Consider the following 19527-nt stretch of genomic DNA (forward strand, 5'->3'; position numbering starts at 1 on the left):
AAGTGCAAAGTACGTCATCAAAGTGCCACATTGCGCCCGTCGCACTTCGCCCGAGCCCGTGCGCGTCGGGTGCTTCGTACCCTCAGCTAGGACTACCGGGTGTGATTTGGCACATAATAATATTATCATGTGAGCTCTCTTCCTTATAAAGAGCTTACAAGTTTTATAATCTAGCAATGTGGGACCAGAATTAGAAATCTTATTTATACCATGGTGGAAGCCTTACATTTTCTTTCCTCCACCAATGTGGGATGGAAATTTTTTCCTTCCTTTTTCCTTTTTTTTATCTCGTCTCTTTTCCTTATTATTTCTTCACTTCTTCTTTTGATTATTTTATTTTTATTTTTGAATATTCTTGTGGTTTGTTGTATCAAAAACCCTAAATTCTTTGCATTAAGCTTTTAATGAATAATCAATGAGAAAATTTTAAAGTATCATCAAGTCTTTGTTTCCTTGTTTAGTAACTTACTAGTGGATTTCGCCTGTTTTAATTAGTTTCTTTCAATATTTAGTTTGTTCTTGTCTGATTATTATAATAAACAACGATCTTGGCACAACAATTTTCACTTTGTTGTAGTCGGTAGACAGTTTGTAATCGAATACACGTTCCACAATTCAAATCCATTCTACAAATTCATCTAGAACACTCCCCCCTCCCCGTTTTTTCTTTTGTTATGCATGACCTGACCATAATGACCATCCTCATTTGCCTCATTCATCAAGTTTAAAAAAAATAATTTATTTATATTACAAATACATACTAAACTAACCCATTTAAACCAAATTCAACCATTCTTTCCTACAAGATTCCTATACAACCCAAAATGAATCCCAACATTGACCCCGTCCCGGAGGTAACGCAAGGTTTGGTTTTAGCTTTCGACGAATGGCTCAAATATAACGCATACCTCCAATAACAAGGCATTTCAAGTCAAACCCTTCAAACCGAAGAAGATGTTCAAGAGGTAGTACCGGAAACCCAACCTGAACCCGCGTAGAAGAAGAGTTCGAAAAAGCAGACCACTAATGAAACCCAATCCGAACCCATTGAATTGCCGCTTACAGAAAAAGTTTTCATGTGGAATTCGGTCGAAGAAGTCGCTTTGGCAAACTCTTGGGTTAGCGAAAGCGAAAATGCGTCAAAGGGTATTGTTTTTCATTATATAATTTTTTTAACGATCTCAATAGTTTAAATTTGTTTACGTTTTTACATTTTATTTAAATGCTATTAGGTAACGCACAAATGGGAATGAATTTTTGGAAGGCCATCACGAAGAAGTATCATGAAATTTTACAACTCTCCCGTGTATCGGTCGCATGGTTCCATAAACGGAAAGTGGATGGAGATGAATAGAAAGGTAGTATGGTTCAACAATCATTACATCAACACGAAAACTCATCCAAAGAGTGATAATATTGACGTCGATCTTTACAAGTTGGCAAAAGACATAAGCATGTTTTTCCCTACCCAAAAGTTTGGAAATTGATCTGGGTTTGTTCGAAGTGGCATCTAGTACTGAATGAGGTTGAGACGACGAAGCGGACAAAAATGTACGAAAGTGAAGAATATAGCATGGGTGGTTTGGATGGCCGTTGTAACCAAAATCTTAATATGGAGTTTAGCGATGACGATGCGGTTGAACGGGAACGCTCGATTGGGAGGGACAAGGCAGAGGCAAAGGGACAAGGAACGGAGTCGTCTTTAACCGGTGACCCGAAATTGCTTTTTATATAGGATGAGTTTTCAAGTTTTATAGAGTTTCAAATTGAGAAAATGAAAATGAGGCAAAAAATAAGTGATGAGGCGGTCGAGATCGAACAGAAAAAAAATTGTTTATTGGAGGTCGAGCTGCAAGACGAGGCCGGGTAGAAAGATTTGATCTCTTAATGCAAGATCTTAGCCATCTTCACATAAAAAAGCTAGACTTGACGTTAGCATTGAAACGAAAAATCTGTCAAAACCATAACATAACTTTTTTTTTTTTTTTTTTTTAGTTTTATTTTGTATGGTTGGTTAAATAAGGAATCCCAAATACGGCCGACTCAAAAGTATTCCCCATTTCCCCCAAATCAAACAAAACCTAGGGCTCCAATTGAAGATCGATGGCAGGAGGTCATGGGTATGGAGATGGAACATACAAAGGCGTCCATTTGCATCAGCCTAAGCGCTGGCACACCATCACCGGAAAGGGCATGTGCGCCATGATGTGGTACTACGTTTTCTCCTTTTCATTTTCTTCGGTCATTCGATTCACTTGTTTGTTAATTTCATGTTTTTCGTTGCTTGGCTGGTTAAATGCGTCGTAAGTTCGATTTTGTAAGCTGTATCCATAGGATCTAATCAGTGTAGTGGGGTACTGACTAACGAGATTAATTGGATTTGAATTTTATATCTAATTTTTTTAATACTTCCAAGAATCAATCTGACTGGTACCGATCTTAGGTGAAACCGAATCCGAAGGTGCCTTCACAAACTACATTAACGGAAGAAACAAAATGTTTAGACAGTAGTTACATTTGGCTATGAATTTCACATCATCTTTAAGTTTTTTCTTTTTCTCTGGAAAATATTTCCGATCTAGTACTCTTTGAATTGTTAAATGTAATTTATGGACCGACCAACATGCACAAAAGCATACAGTTTTCTTAACTTTAAAGATAAAGAATATAGCAAATGACCACAGATGTCAACTGTTTTCTTATCAAATCCCAGCTGCGATTTGTAATTTAAACTTGCAGCCTTGGAGATAACAATCAAAATTTTTAAATGGTGTTATCATTTTTGCAATGCCTGCTATTGCCTTGAATTGCTCGGTCAACTTTAATGTTTATCATGATAGTGTATGATATACGTCCCATCTTCTATTGTTTGAAACTTTTTTTTTTGAAAGCACTGCATATGCTGTCATCTATATGAGTTTTCTTTTATTAATTGTGTTTATCATGTATAATGTTTACATAACGTTTATGCTTGTAATTGTATTGCATTCATTTGTCTTTTACAATTCCAACCTATAATGCTTGTCTATACTTTTTTTTTCTCAATTCTTTGTTTAAGGTAAAACAACAGAAAATTTTCAGTAAACATGATGACATATGCGATGTTTGCAAAATGTTTCAGTAAACAACAGAAAATTTTGAACTCCGAAAGGTTGGTCATAAGGATTAGATGCAATGAGTTGTTGATCACAAGTTGCAATTTTATGTTATGTTATGACATACTGTACATTGCATGATGCGCATTAACTTTTAATAAAAACTTACTACATGCAATTTGCTTCAGGTTTTGGATTCTTTATCGAGCTAAGCAAGACGGTCTTGTGCTTCTGGTGAGCATTAATCAATTACTTCATTTAGTTTATTAGAAACTGCATGTACATATACTTAAATAACTAAAATGGAAAGAGTTGAGTGATTTAACATTTTTTTTTCATAAAAATGACTGTTCTGACCCCATATTAGACGGGAAGAGTGGTCACATAGTAGATTACTGGTCACCTGTCACTTTTTAATGGGTGGCCTCTTAAGCTGATTAGAACATATTCTTCATGTCATATTCTTGTCTTTCAAAGGTTAAATTGGTACAACATGATAGAAGTAGCTTGAAATATTAGTAAAGTAAATCTGTTTTTACACATTTAGGGATGGCGGCATCCTTGGGAAGGACATGGACATGGACATGGACATGGACATGAAGATGAACATTAGGTAATAATTATCTTCTGCTGCTTATGATATATATGCGTTTGTTAAATTAATATCAGTAGTTAAAATGTGAAGTTATAGTTTTGTTGGTGCGATATTTATTGCCGCCAATCATTTGATTTCGAAAGGAATATTGTTATATGCCTTAAAGCAGCCAAATTAATATTTTATTTACTTAATGTCGCTGATATTTGAAACAATAGGCAACAATCATAATTACCCACCACTGTCCTTAGCCACCATATGAAAATATAGTGGGTGAACCTATTTCAGTATGTTTTTCTAAAACAACTCATTTCAACCAGACTCTGCCTTTTGGCCAGAACCTGTTTTGACCCAATTTCAATTTCCTTAGAACCATTATTGACTTGAACTCGTTCTGACCCATGACCCAATCCGTCTAGTTTGCCAGGCTTATTTGAAACCTTTTCTTATGTGAAACTGGTCAAAAGTTGAAATGATTCCTGCTATTTAATTTAAGAAATAATACTTAAGCCTCAAAACATCAGCCTAAATTTAAGGCATAAAATTTTTGACACATGTTTTAGTCATTTTCTCTCATTGCACTGATGTTTTTGGTCTATGAAGCATTACTTTGGTTTATTATTAATAATCATGCATTTGATGCCATTTTTTGTTGAAATTCAGGTGTTGTGATCATCAAAAGAGACCATAAAACTATCATGTGTTTTATTTAATGATTGTGCATTTGATGCGGTTCAACACAACCTATGTATCTGAGACACCATGCTTTTGTTTGTTAAATAAAATGATGTGACTATGGAACCATGTGAACTGAGTTATGTGATTTTTTTTCTCAATCCTAATGTGGACTTCTACACTTTTAAGGTTGGTACGCTTGTTAAGGTTGGTTACTTAGACTGTTAGACATATGTTTCAGGTGCCCAAAACATAGCTAGGCAACTAGCTATACCAGCTTTATTACACATACAAACCAGCACAATCAATAAACTTGAAACATTCAAAAGTATCTCGGCTTTCCGAGAATCCACCTCTGACCATCTTTTACTTATGTCTGGGTTACTTGGGTTTTGGTGGATCATTTATTCACACAAGACCCAAATTTGTGGCCACAAGTTATTCGGGTGACCTGAATATGTATTTTGACCTAGAGTTTTTATCTGAGTAGTTAATTTATATATGTAGGGAATGATTTATATGAGAACCAAAATTGAATACGAGACCAAGTTCGCTAATGTTAACTGTTTTAGGTGTAGGAAAGAAACGAGTAAAGTCTAAAGAGCGTGTAATAATGCGTAACCATATTTACCTGTGTAAAAAAGAAATCCAGGTACTGGAAACTGTTTGGCAGAAACCATTTAAAAACCAAATCGAACCAGTTAGAAGGCTGAACCAAACCAGTTGATAACAGAACCTATCCTTTTCCACTTGCAGACAGGTTAGAAACCGGAATTGGTTTAAGCTAACAGCGATTTTGACTTCTGTTGACCCAATCAGAAACCGGTTTGGGTAAAGACCCGGTTTGTACATCCCTAAGACCCTAAGGTAGCGTTTGGTATGGAGGCATAACAGGGGGAATTGAATGATTCATTATTGTGTGAGAATGAAAAGTGGTGTTTGGTTGCTCAATGGAATGGAATCACCATTACATATGGAATCTCATTTCATCAAAACCATTCTTTCTCACACCCCTTCTTTTTTTTTTTTTCATTTTATTCCTCTATCTACTTTCTCAAAAAGACCACCACCATCATCACCACCACCACCACCTGACCGCCGCCTCCACCACCTGCGCCACCACCGCCACTGCCACCAACGTCGTCGTAACCACCGCAACCATTGTCAACGCCGCCACCTGACCATCACCGCCACCACCAGTATCACTGCCTGACCACGACCACCGTCGCCGCCATCCTACCATCGCCATCACTACCACACAGCCGTCACCATTTTCGTCGCCGGAGCTACTATCACAGTCGCCATTGCAGTTTTTTTTTCTTTTTTGTAAAAAAGTATTTTGAGATATGGGTGTTTTTATTATTTATATCTTATTTCTACAATTTTTAGATATTGAACAACATAAGGTAATAATTTCATAGGTTAACCAACCAAGATAAAAGAATGGTAAGATTCATTTCATTCTCATGTCCATTTCATTCCTTCTCTCATTCAATTCCCCCTTGATTCCATTACATCCAACCAAACATACCCCGTGAAAACATGATCTCTTGTTTCATTTTTTTTGGAGAGGATAGGAAAAGAAAGCGAGGATCACATTGCTTAATGTATCATACGGTGCTTAAAGTTCAAGAGCGCAAGTGTTCCCTGAAAACATATATGTGGTTTGTAAGTTGTCACAAAACCAAATAGTTCGCACACTAATCGTTGCAAAATTAGGTTTTTTTTTTCTCGCTGTTTTTGATTTCTGGTACAAAAATTAATTGCAAAGCGGACTCAAGACCAAGCTATTTGCTTTGGAAATTTTCCGTCTGTGACGGTTTTGACCATTTTACCCTTCACCATTATCACTCATGGCAAATAACTCTCTTGCTTGTCATACTCTTCCATCGTGTCAAATTCATATTTTGGTTCTTCATTATTCCTATAATACCCTTCACCATTATCACTCACTTCTTCCACATAACTACTTTCCTGATTATTCCCATTGTTGTTTGTACCATAAGAGTACTTACCATTCTCCAAAAACCTTGTGTCACTCATTCCTTGTTTCTCCATCATGTACCCGTTGCCATTGTAGCCGTTGCTTTCTTCTTTAGAGGGTGTGTATCCATTGCCGTTTGTGAAGGTCATGTAATTGTTGTTGTTTCCAACGAAGCTATTGGTCTTGTAACCATTGTTCTCATTCATAGAGCTTGAGTATTCATTGTCATTGTCTTTATAGCTGTTGCTATACAGCTTCTGGTTGTAGCCATTCTCGTTATTCTCATCGTTGCTGTAGACGTTCTCATTATTGTTGTAGGCATTCTCGTTGTTGTAACCATTCTCATTGTTGTTGCTGTTGTAGACATTCTCATTGTTGTAACCGTTCTCATAATTGTTGTAGCCATTCTTCTTGTTGTAGACATTCTCATTGTTGTAACTATTGTAGCCATTCTTGTTGAAACCATAATGGTTGTAGCTGTTCACGTTGGTGTAACCATTTTGGTTATAGCTCGAGTAACCATTATTGTTAGCAGAGTAACTCTGACTACTTAGCAGCTTCTCAAACGGTGTCTGCTTTTGTGAAATGAACTCATCAACATCATTAGTTTCTTTCTCCTCCAAATTCGTCCTTGGAGGTTTCATTTTCAGAAACCTCCAAGGAAGTCGTGCGGTATTCCTCTGAGGAATACTCACTCGACCCTTTACCATAAAGACCATAACCATACTCCTCTTCCGCTGGTGCCGGAGATGGGGCCAATAAGAATGGCTCTGTCTCTGGAGCCGGTGCTGGAGCCAAAAACACTGGCCCAGCCTCTGGCTCCAGACCTGGAACCAGCACTGGAGCTGGTGCTGGTGCCAATGATGACGGTCCTGGTGCTGGTGATGAGGAGGTTATTGGTGAATTTGAAAGGTAATGAATGACTTGGGTGAAAAACTTGCTCTCCCTAGCATGAGGCTGGAGGGTGAGTGAAGAAAATATGAGGAAAAAGAAGAGTGTGTTAGCAATGGAGGCCATGGCACTAAATCTGAGTTTGGCTGGCAAGGGTTTAAGTTCACTAACAAAGTGGTAGATTTATAAGAAGATGTTTAACCGGATTCACAGGAGGAGATTGAGGTGGTGGGGTAGCTTATAAATAATGGAGTCTTCTTGCATGTTCATATAATGAGAATGTTTAAAGTGGTGGGGTTTTGGATGCACCCAATTCACGCTACCATATATTATTACAACTTATTTTTGTTAACTATGGCAGACAAAAAAGGTACTACATTAATGTTTTATATCCATACCTAACTTCAAAGAAAACCTATATGTTAATAAATATTTGACAAAATAATTTGTGTTTTAATAGAGGAGAAATTATCAAAATAGTCATTTTGACAATCACATCTTACCAAAATTACCAAAAAAAAAAAAGAAAAAGAAAAAATTGACCTACCATCTCCAAGAGATTTTTACCAAATCTCGCCTCTTTTAAAAAAATATAATTTAGTTAAAAACATTTTGTGAATACCTTGTAATTATTAATAGTTTTATCAAAAAGAGTATAGTTATATTAAAATCATTTATGTATTCTTTATAATCTCTATATTTCAATACATATTATTTTTTAAACAAATTTATAAAATCTCACATTTTTTTTAAAATGTCACTGTAGTAATTTTTGTATAAACTTATTTAAATCTACTCTGTTTTTCTATAAGTTTATGTATAAACTTATAAATTTTATAATATTCTTTTTTTTAATATAACATTAAAATTTACTAACATCAATAAATTTTTAAAAGTTTGTTATGTTTTAATCTAAAATGTTTTCAAAAGTGACCAGATTTGTTTTGTCTTCTAAAAGGGGCAAGACTTATACAATAAATAAGTTTTTGATTTTAACATGTAATTAGTTTTTTTAATTATAATTTTAAAATTTGATTGCATTTCCATTTTTAAGTTTATAACAATCTAAAATCTTTTAAAAAGAAGTGACAAGATTCGTTTTAAAAAAGATGATCTGTTTGTCTTCATTTTTTTTAAGAGTGGCGAGATTTTCCCTTCTATATTTATAAAAGTTAAATATTTAATGTTTTTCATTAGTCCTATTTATTAAAGAAATTTAATTTGAAAATTCATTTGATTTTCTTTTTTTTTTAATATGATGAAAATTGAAATACATTTTTTTTATTTTTAAATATTTATGAATTATTTTAATATTTTCTATCTTATTAAAGCCTTAGCTTTTTTAAATTATTTTTATTAAAGAATTAAGGGAATTACATAATTATGAAATAATTATAATTTGAAAAAAAAGAAGTTAATTAATTTTTTCTTTTCATTTGAACGCTGAGAAACATATATTTTTTTTAAATGACGAGATATTCCATAATATATCGTTGAGTACGCGATGTCTAATTTAAAAATGCTTTTTTCAAAATAAGAGTGGCCAAATTTTATGAATATTTCTTGCTGAAATTGCGAGAAGGTATGAAAATCCCATAATGTTTTTTGACTGGCTTGAAATGAACATGCGGAGACTCTTGTTGATTAAGTAAATTGGTAAATTTTAAAGCCAAAGTTTATTTTGTATTTCGAGTTGGCCAAAATATTATTTGGTGATTTTCTTTTGTAGGTATAGAATATTTGGTACCAATAGTGCGTATAACTATTAGCAATTTGTATACCCATTATGACTTTTCTTAGGTTGTTGGATCAAAATCTTTTCAAAAGAATATAAATGATCGTACAAATTGCTCCCTCTTTTCAAGTTTTTCAAAACAACAGACAAAAAGTGAGCATTAAAGATATTGATGCATAAATGCTTGTGAGTTATACGTATCAAATAAATTCACAAATTAAAAGGTGACTATGAAAAATTATTGCTGATGATACGTAAAGTTTAGGTTATACCTTTTTTTTTTTTTTTTTTTTTTCAAACGGCAAATTTCATTAAAACAGCTAGCAAGAAGCTAGAAACCGAACAAAAAAAAAACAAGATTACAACATAAAATTACACCAATCTTTCCACAACAAATTTTTGAAAGACGAACGATTTTTTATCCAAAGAAATCCCAACGATTTAATATCTTCCACAGTTTTGGCGAAACAAACCTGCTTATTTGAAAAGATGACTTCGTTTTTAGTCTTCCAAATACACCAACATGCTGTGAGAATGACCTCGTATAAAACCTTGTTTTACTGAGTCCGCAAAGTGCTAATTTCATAATAATATAGCAAGTCGCGCATCGAAAAAGCATAGATGGGAGGAATGTGACACCAATTGCTAACAAATTGCCAAACTAATGTGGCAAAATGACAAGAAGTGAGGAGATGATCACTCGTTTCATCGTATTCTCCACATAATCTACAAGTCACCGAACCTACCTCAATGTTTTTTTTGGATAAAGCCCCGAGGGTCGCTAGTCTATCCATTTTCGCCTTCCAAGCGTGAATGTTTACTTTTTTAGGCACCCAACTATTCCACTTAAAAATAAACGAAACACCCAAATTTGAGTTATTGAACAATATCTTTTTCATGGAGTATACCGAAAAAATTCTGGAAGGTTCGCTATGCCAAATCCAATGGTCTGGGTTGTTGCTTAAAGAGAGTTGTTGCAACAAATTTAAACAACTCGAGAGTTCACTCGATTCACAATGGTTCAATTTCTTTCTCTTCCACCGCCATTTCCAAACCGTGTTGTTGACGGTTCCCTCATAGCACGATATCACCAAACACGCCTTAACTTTTTCATTCAAGAAAAGATTAGGAAAAATAACTCTTAATGGATGTTGCGTTATCCAAGGATCAATCCAAAACCTTGTTTTGTCTCCAACACCCATCTTCCCTTTGATAAGACTCCCCAAATTAAGATTGGAAAAGGCAAGGTGGTTTTCTAGATTAGCTATGGAATTCCACGTACCCGGCTGGTTTTTTGAGTGAGGGAGAGTAGGCCACGACCTATTAGAAGAGTGTAAAGCTAAAATCACCTTTCGCCAAAGAGCATTCGGTTCATTCTTGAATCTCCACCACCACCTAGTGAGGAAGGCTATGTAAGCATCTCTAAGAGGGGTGACACCCAAACCGCCCGCCTCTTTTGATTATACCTAACATCAGCGTTATAATAAGATTTTGATAGTTTCTTTAATGCGTGTAAATATGAAGAATGACGAATTTGTATCTATAATATATATAAATGAAACCCTTAAAATCCTAAGTGTCGCGATGTGGTCGCTCCCTCCTTTTATGAAAGCCACCAGATTGCTGATTTTTAAATGGAGGCCTCTCATTGATTTAACTCAAATTCATGGGTATGAGTCTTACCAAAACCAAATAGCTCTTAAACGGGTTATAACATCTCATTAAATTAAAAATTAATCTTATCAATTATTTGATATGAAAATCTTATAAAATAGGGATATACTAAAATTTAATATCCAATTTAAAAAGAAAAAGATATTATTTATAACTTGTCACACCCCGACCAATGAAGGCGGAAACGTCGAGGCGCGACATGATTGCTCATTGCACAACGACACTATAAAGTTACAATATTTAAACAACTCATTTAAATCCATATCATCATAAATAACACAACAATTGTTCGTACAAAATGCCAAATAGATAGATAAATAAATAACTTGTTCTTTCATTTTCTAAAATCCTAAAGCCAAGATGATAAGTTTCTTCAAGTAATCCAATCAAGCTAACATCAAACCTGTAACATTGCATAAAATAGAGTTTGTCAACACAAAGGTTGGTGAGCAATTTTCATAGTTTTGGACAATAAGTATATAGTATGAAATCCACAACTAGTATATGAAAACAATAAATAATAGCAACAATTTAGATAATAAAACCATCAATAAGAATACATTAACGACAATAATGAAATCGTCAATAAGAATACATTGACGACACCTTTCTATATGGGGATACCACATATACTCAGAATTAACGTATGATCATACTTTGATGAGGCTACCCGCCTTAGCATTCAAGAGGCTACCCGCCTTAGCATTCAAGAATTTGCACATAATCAAGTAAAGCATATAACACCAAATCGAGCATTTATTTAAGTAAACATATACAATAAGTGTTGTGGTTTAAGACTCAAGTATAAATCATTTGAATTTGAATAAGTATGCAATGCCACCCCCAAAACGAAAGATGGAAAACGGGGGATGAAAAAGTACTCACATTAACAAGTAAATTGAAAGATAGTGTCGTGAATAATCGGAGAGATCGGTTTAATGAGCAAGACATATATTAAACGGGTCATGTGTTAGTAGGTAGTCTTGTAAGGGTTTAAAATATAATACAAGACAAATAAAGTAAATAAATAAAGTTTAGGATTTAAAATGTAAATATTTGAGAAATTAAAGAAATGAGTTTTGTAAAATAAGTTTACTCGAAACCGGGTCTCGGTATTCTATTCATTAGTTTTTTTTACTCAACCTATGTTAAGTAATAATGTGGGTTACAATGCTATATTGCAAAACCCTTGGTTATAAGAATACCAAAACAAGGTTTACATGAGTGTTCGGGTTTGTCGGTTCGAGACTTGATAATTGACCAAGCTCAAAGTTAACTTCCCAAAATAATAAATGTTATGAGATAACTCAATAAAATCAAAATAGACTTAACCAAGTATGTAGTTCTATTGTGAAGAACCTTAACGTTCGTTAAGCGAGTATACGACTTTATCGGTCCGAACTTATTATAAGATCAAGTTGGTTACCGACATGCCAAGTATGTTTAGAAATTAACTAAAATTGATTTAAAACATAATCTTGAAGAAAAATATGAGTTTTGGTGGCTAAAAACACACTTGTGTGTCTTAAGCGAGTGAACTCGGTTTAGTTCGGTTTTTGGTTCGGTCCTTGACTCGGAATAAGACCGAGGATGGTTACCACTTACCTAATTACCATGGAACTTGTAAAATAACTTATAAATAATAATACTCAAGTTTTACATTCAAAAAGTTAACAATAAAGCTTTTAAACGAAAGTTCGGTTTTTGGTTCGATTCTCAACTCGGGATGAAACTGAGGCTAGTCACCACATACCTAATACCATGGAACTTGACAAATATGAACAATAAACTAAAATATGTAGAATTTAAGCAAGTATAACAAGTTATATGGTTAGATTTGTTAAATATATAAACAAGGACTACAAAGTCCTCCATGTAACCTTGCCTTACTAGCCTGACATTTCAACCGGTCGAGACCGGAGAAATGAAAGACTGTAGATAAACAAGGAGTGTATATTATATATATGTTGTAACATCAAGCTTTAAGTATCGAGAAGTTAGTTAAAATGAAAGATTAGCTTTGACCTTGAGAGTCAAACTATGAAGAACAACCTTAGAATTCAAGAATTTGAGAGAGAAATGAGCAAGCACAAATGAAGAAGATGGGTGTGTATATATAGGGTAAGTTGAATGGGTCTTTCATAAAGGATGTTTCATGAAAATGGGTTGGTTATAGACCCAAGAAAGCACAGACTACAAACGGGTCTTTCAAGTCTTCATTTTGGTAGTTTTAGTCCATGGAGTTCGTTTTGAGCGTTTTCGAGGCATTTTAAGAACCGAAAAGGGTGTTTTTTTTGAGATCCGACAACTATAAAACAAATATATAACATAAATTTCCTCATTTTGATAATATCGAAAGATTCGGGAAATAAAACGGGTCGGGTTTACATTAAGAATACAAGTATAAAATAACCTGAAATTGACAAATGTCACATAACTAATAAACAATTTTATAGTAAAAAACATAAGCGGGTCATGGGTCACCAAATCCATATAGCTTTTAAACGGGTTATAACATATCATTTATTTATGAAACCTTTTCATCATCAAACCCTAAGTATATTATTAACTTTCTTACAATAAAATCCAAAAAATAAATATTAAAAAACGAAAAATGTAAAACAACCATTCTCTCAAGTTATTAGATTGCTTTATTTGTAAATGAAGTCTTATCACGCATTTGACCCGAATTCACAGGTAAATGTCTCACCAAACTCAGATAGCTCTTAAACGAGTTATAGCATCTCATTATATTAAAAATTAATATTATCAAATATTTAATATGAAAAATCCTATAAAATAGGGATATACTAAAAATTAATATTCTATTTTATTTAAAAAAAGATATTATTTATAATTAAGAAACAATTTTATAATAAAGAAAATTAACGGGTAATGGGTATCACCAAACCCATATAGCTTTTAAACCGGATTATAACATATCATTTATTTGTGAAACCATTTTATCATCAAACCTCAAGTATATTAATTATTAACTTTCTTACAATAAATAAAATTAAAATCCAAATATATATATATATATATATATATATAGAGCAAGGTTATAATAAGAAGTAGAATTATCCTAGGAAGTGTAAGAAGTGTTTTGAACCATTAGATCAAAATATCTAGTCAAGGGCAAGATTGTAATCAACCAACTAATTTTAATTATGTTATTTTCCTTTATATTAATCACAATCAGTTACAATTCTTTAATTATAGTAATCATAATATTTTACAAAATCATTAACAAAAAAGGTCGATCATCTACAACAACCTACGTTTGTGATCCTTTTTTTTCTCATCAATCCATCGCCGATTATACCAGCATTGTGATCCTTTTTTTTCTCATCAATCCATCGCCGATTATACCAGCATTCTTTATCGCCGATCGTACCAGCATTCTTTATCTTCAACATGAGTAATTTCAAGGATGTTGATGAATTAGGTAAACTTGAATACGTTATGGAGTGTTTAATTTTTATTTCATGTTATATAATCATCATATTTGTTCTTCCTTTATACCCTCTTATGATATCCATTAATGGTGTAAAGAAGGATCTTTTTCAAGTGAATTTCTATGTGTATCGTTTTTTTAGGTGTTATGGTTATTTTGTTATCCTTTCCCACGATGATGAGTTTTTCACTCCCCTTAGGTTTCGATGGTTATTTAGTTATCTCCTGGTAACTGTGTTTTTCTTGCTACGTGTAAAATTTCAGATTAAATACTTTTAGAACATCTGTGTGTTTTTTTTGTGTCATTGTAACCAATGCAAGTTATTTGTTTCAGTTAGTGTGTTTTACAAATTTAGGTAATTCTGAACATCTGTTTGTTTTTTTTTGTGTCATTGTAACCAATGCAAATTTTTTGTTTCAGTTAGTGTGTTTTACAAATTTAGGTACTGTTAAGATGTTATAACACTTCAGATTTTATTTTTCTTGTTTTAAATGTGTGTTTTTAAACGTCAATGTCTTATGTGGGCTCTCTGTTTTGGAACTTAATTTTTATTGTTTGTTATATCCGATTATAGATCCACCCGCGTACAAGGAAGTTGGAATTTAGCATGTATCTCCAAATTCTGGTAGGAAGACGTACACTCCACTAGTGTCTGCCTCAATCAAACCTAATGAAGGAATGATCTTTGAAAATCTTCAAGTTGTTGAGTCTTTTTATAGAAGATACGCTTTAGCGGGCGGTTTTTCTATCAGCAAAGGAACACAGTGGGTGGACAAAAATGTTGTCCGTTCGAAGTATTTTGTTTGCACTAAGGAAGGCTCAAGAATTGTTAAGGAAGTGGACACATTAAATGAAGAGTTCAAAGGGGAAAAACAACGTAGGAAGCCATCTCAAAGAACAAATTGTGAAGCCCAAATAAGGTTAATTTTAACCGACAATGGCATGTATAGGGTCAAATATTTTGGTGAAGCACACAATCATCCTTTTGTTGATGAAGACGATATCCACTTCTTAAAGTCTGCTCGCGAGCTTACGTTTACCCACAAAAAGATGTTAGACGATCTTGCTAATATTAACATTGGTCCGGTAAAAGCTTTCAACATTATGAGGACCATGTATGGTAGGTTTGATAAAGTTGGCGCAACCAAGTCTGATTGCAAAAACTACAAAAGAAGTATCAACTTATTCATTGGAGACTACGATGCTGAGATGGCTGTTCAACATCTTTTGGCGAAGAAAGAATTCTGTCCCAATTTCTCATGTGATTATTCTACTGCAGCAGACGGGGCGTTAAAGGGTTTATTTTGGGCCGACGAGCGAGCCAAGATGAATTTCTACGTCTTTAGTGATGTTGTTTCATTTGATGCAACATATCAGCATAACAAGTAATATCATTGACAACCAAAAATTTTATTTCTTTTTTTGTGTTTTATTTATTGATTCATTTGTTTTACAGGTATAACTTGGTTTTTGTTCCATTTACTGGAATTGACAACCATAATAGGAATGTTACCCTTGGTGCAGCGTTGCTTGGATCGGAAACCGCAGAATCTTACACTTGGTTGCTGAATTGTTTTAAGAAGGCTTTTGGCTATGCACCAGCAGTTGTTGTAACTGACCAAGATCCCGCCATGAAACGTGCAATTGAAGACGTTTTTCCTAATTCTAGGCATCGACTCTGCATGTGGCATATTATGGATAAGCTGTCCGGGAAGGTACAAGAGAACTCTTTTTTGTTTATGTTGTTTATTGTTACTGTACATAGTTTGTTTGATTGTGTTATAATATGCCATTATATTATTTCAGGTTGGATCCGGCCTTTGCAACACCACAGATTTTAAGACTCGGTTGTGTGATATTGTTTGGACCAACTCAATAACACCTGAATTGTTTGAAACGGAGTGGGCTTCAATAATGGATGACTTTCAGTTAAACGATCACACTTGGCTAAAAGACATATTCAACATTAGAGAGTCATGGATTCCTGCTTACTATCACGAAGAAACCATGTCTGGTCTTATGCGTACTTCATCCTGATCAGAGAGCGAGAATCATTTTTTTGGCCAGTTTCATAACCCACGTTGCACTTTGGTTGAGTTTCTGGCCCATTTTGAGATTTCATTGGATCATCAAAGACATGAGCATCGTAAGAACGATCATGATTGTAGGTATACAGCAGCCGAGATATGGAGTAACTACACACTTGAGAAACAAGCAGCTGAAATCTATACGAGAACCATTTTTTTTGATGTCCAATTGGAAATACAAGCTGCTCTTCACAATTGCACTTCCAGGTGTTACGTCCCCGTCGATGACTTTCTGAAATTCAATATTCGTGACTTTCTACAATTACCTACTTCTTTTCACGAGGTATATCGGATTGTCAATATGCTAGGTTTATTGTGTTTATATTTTATTTTTACACTTTAAATAACTATACATTGTTCTTCATGGTAGGTTATGATTCGCAACGAAGACATCACTCTTTATTGTAGCTGTAAAAGGTTCGAGCAATTCGGTTTACTGTGCCGTCACATTTTTAAGGTGCTCCACATTTTGGATATCAGGGTATTTCCCAAACAGTACATCAATCGTAGGTGGACAAAAGACACTGTGTCTAACAGCCCTATGCGGTCTATTGGTTTTGACGAGGCCAACATAGACAAAAGTACTGATGTGTATCGTGTTGTTCGAGACATCAACATTGCGCACAACCATATCATAAACAAGCTGGTTGATGACAATGAAAAGTTACATCATTACCGCAACTACATTAACGCGTACAAAAGTACAGTAGACGAGGTTACTTTCGACGCCCCTAGACCTAGTCGTCGAGACAGGTTCGCTGAACTAACCGGTGTGACACAACCAGATCAAATCCATATTCATGCCCCGATTGGTGTTAGGACTAAAGGGTGTGGGCTTCCAATTCGCTTCAGGTCATTACGCGAGCAAGCTATAAGTCAAAAGCAACTGGACAAGCCCCTAAGGACATGCAGAATATGTCGTGAACCTGGTCATGACACCCGCAACCATCACTTGTTCAGTATCAACAACCTCCACAGGATCCTTCACAAGACGGAGCAAGCAGTTCACATGAAGAAAATATGGAAGAGTAGCCCGGTTACGTCTTTTACAAATACACTTTAATCTTATATCACCTTATACTTTATTATGGTTTGTTGATGGGTTTTTATTTTACCATAGACTTTAGTATGTTTTGTTTATTGGTTTTTATTTCACCTTAGTCATTATTATGGATTGTTGATAGTTTTTTCCATTACACTTTAATCTTATTTAACCTTAGACTTTATTATGGTTTGTTGATGGGTTTTTATTTCACTATAGACTTTAGTATGTTTTTATTTTGTTGATGGGGTTTTATTTCACTATAAACTTTAGTATGTTTTGTTGATTGGTTTTTATTTCACCTTAGACTTTAGTATGTTTTGTTTATTGGTTTTTGTTTCACCTTAGACATTATTATGGATTGTTGATGGTACATTATTATGGATAGTTGATGGTTTTTATTTAAGGTTTCATGTTTACTAACTTTTTGTTTTACACAACTGATGGATGTTTTTTTTAGCAACACCTGATGGATGATCATATGGTTTTGTCCAATATTTTCCAAAGCTGTTCAAGTTTAATCTTTGTTCATATGGTGCCTACTCAAACATTTCACATAACACATAACCATGTTTTTTTATTAAAGCGTTTTGTTTTGTAAAATATTTTACTTATAATAAATTGATTCATTAGCTAAACTTGAATTACAAAGCACATGTAAAAAAAAACTAGATGTGTTTTAAACAAAACAAATAACCAAACTATTTTTAACCCCGAGTTTAACACCTACATAATCATCACACACGTTTCAAACATTTCCATATTCCAAAATATGTAAACAGTTCAAACGTTTACCAAATACGTAAACAAGACCAACACATAAACAGTCTACCATTCATAAAACTGTCAAAAACCGTTAACTATTAAAAGAAACATTCATATCTGTCAACAGTCATTCGAGATTTAACCTGTCCATGATTCTTTTAGGAGCTGTCTTGTCCAGATTCGCTTTCTCGGTCGCAGACAACTGGTGATATTCCAACATATCGTGTAATAACATTTCTCTCATCACGTTTACATCGCTAAGTAGAATCTTAGCCACGTATTTCCTTTTAAGATCTTCAAGCTCTTCCTTTTGTTTCCCTAACACCCGTCCACGTTTGTCAAGTTCTTCAGCAAGACCACAATCAACAACCCACTCTTTAGTATTCCCACCTTTAAATGTCTCTATGTGTCTCATAACAAACACCCCGCAATCCACAGTTGTATGTCGTCCTCCACGGTACATCGACCCGCGTTATCTTTGCTGTTTTAAATTTCGACCCCCCTGGTGGTCTACTAAAGCCAAATACCCAGCCATTGTCTCTCACTGAAAATCAATTATTCCAACATAAATTTATGTCTACAAATAATATTACTCGATACGAACATAAGAATAACATACCATTTTTTCGAGCCACCCTCTGTATCTGCTTTTGAAAGACTCCCTTGTCCCCATGCTATCAATAATATGAATCTGGCACGTCTTCAAGTTGAAAGTCATCAGATAAAAGTGTTTACCGCTTATTATCGGTATTAACACCAACTCTACCCCTTGAATGCTTTTCAGCTTTTGAGCTTGAAGCATTTTATCCATCGACTCAGCAAAATTTTTGATTCTCGTGGACACGTTCGGTAGCTGTTCATATACGTTTATTATATACTAAAACCAATTATAATTATATTACATGAAGTGTCACTTACCAACATTCCTGCTGAACAGTATAGCCTAGGCACCGAGTTGTGTTTCGCTCTTATCGATTCCTCATAATTCAGCACACTTGCCCATGCAGACATCACTGATACATGCACCCACACGTCCGGGCGCAAAGTCTCCAAAAAAAACACGCCTGACGCAAACACCTTCATCTGTGCTAAATACAACATCCTTATTTACACAACAAACCGAATAACAAAATTCATCACCGAAACTATAATTTTATAACATACAACCATATAATAATTTACAGCAGTTAACACTTACCTTTGATCCCCATACGCGGCGAAAATATAATCTGCCATGCTACTTCCCCCCTTAGATATTGCAGCTCCCAAACTCACCAAACGTTTAGCAAAAGGCGAGCAAAACGCTTCTGATAGGAACCTATGTCGTCGGGGCCTTTGATCGATACCTGCTGTGTCATTACTTTCAAATACTACTTCCTTTCCCTTACTTACAGATCTTGGTGTTTCGTCAAACGTTTTCCGATCTGCCGACTGCACGTTCACTTCCGGTAAATTAAAAACCACCTTCAGGTTTCTTGGTGTTGTCACAACTTGAGTAGATTCAGGCTTTCGAATGTTCGATTTCAC

General features: G+C 34.5%; 1 protein-coding gene and 2 pseudogenes across 1 annotated transcript; 2 read left to right on the forward strand and 1 right to left on the reverse strand.

Annotated features, from left to right (window-relative positions):
- Positions 1-2073: 2073 nt before the first annotated feature.
- Positions 2074-4543, forward strand: LOC143532865 (NADH dehydrogenase [ubiquinone] 1 beta subcomplex subunit 2-like). The gene is made up of 4 exons (XM_077027786.1): positions 2074-2210; positions 3284-3329; positions 3643-3708; positions 4354-4543. Exons 1-3 carry the CDS (start codon positions 2104-2106, stop codon positions 3706-3708), a joined length of 219 nt encoding a protein of 72 aa, XP_076883901.1. The 5' UTR covers positions 2074-2103; the 3' UTR covers positions 4354-4543.
- Positions 4544-6216: 1673 nt separating this feature from the next.
- LOC143532854 (uncharacterized) lies at positions 6217-7366 on the reverse strand (annotated as a pseudogene).
- Positions 7367-14784: 7418 nt separating this feature from the next.
- Positions 14785-17256, forward strand: LOC143532855 (protein FAR1-RELATED SEQUENCE 5-like; annotated as a pseudogene).
- The last annotated feature ends 2271 nt before the right edge of the window (positions 17257-19527 follow it).

The sequence above is a fragment of the Bidens hawaiensis genome, unplaced genomic scaffold (assembly GCF_021521415.1).
Source record: "Bidens hawaiensis isolate Kalapana, Puna unplaced genomic scaffold, B.hawaiensis_p1.1 tig00009566_1, whole genome shotgun sequence".
NCBI classification, from domain to species: Eukaryota; Viridiplantae; Streptophyta; class Magnoliopsida; order Asterales; family Asteraceae; genus Bidens; species Bidens hawaiensis.

Coding starts and splice junctions, on each gene's coding strand:
- LOC143532865 (XM_077027786.1), top strand. CDS start 2,104: ATGGCAGGAGGTCATGGGTATGGAGATGGAACATACAAAGGCGTCCAT. Junction 2,211..3,283: donor GGCATGTGCGCCATGATGTG/GTACTACGTTTT, acceptor AATTTGCTTCAG/GTTTTGGATTCTTTATCGAG. Junction 3,330..3,642: donor AAGACGGTCTTGTGCTTCTG/GTGAGCATTAAT, acceptor TTACACATTTAG/GGATGGCGGCATCCTTGGGA.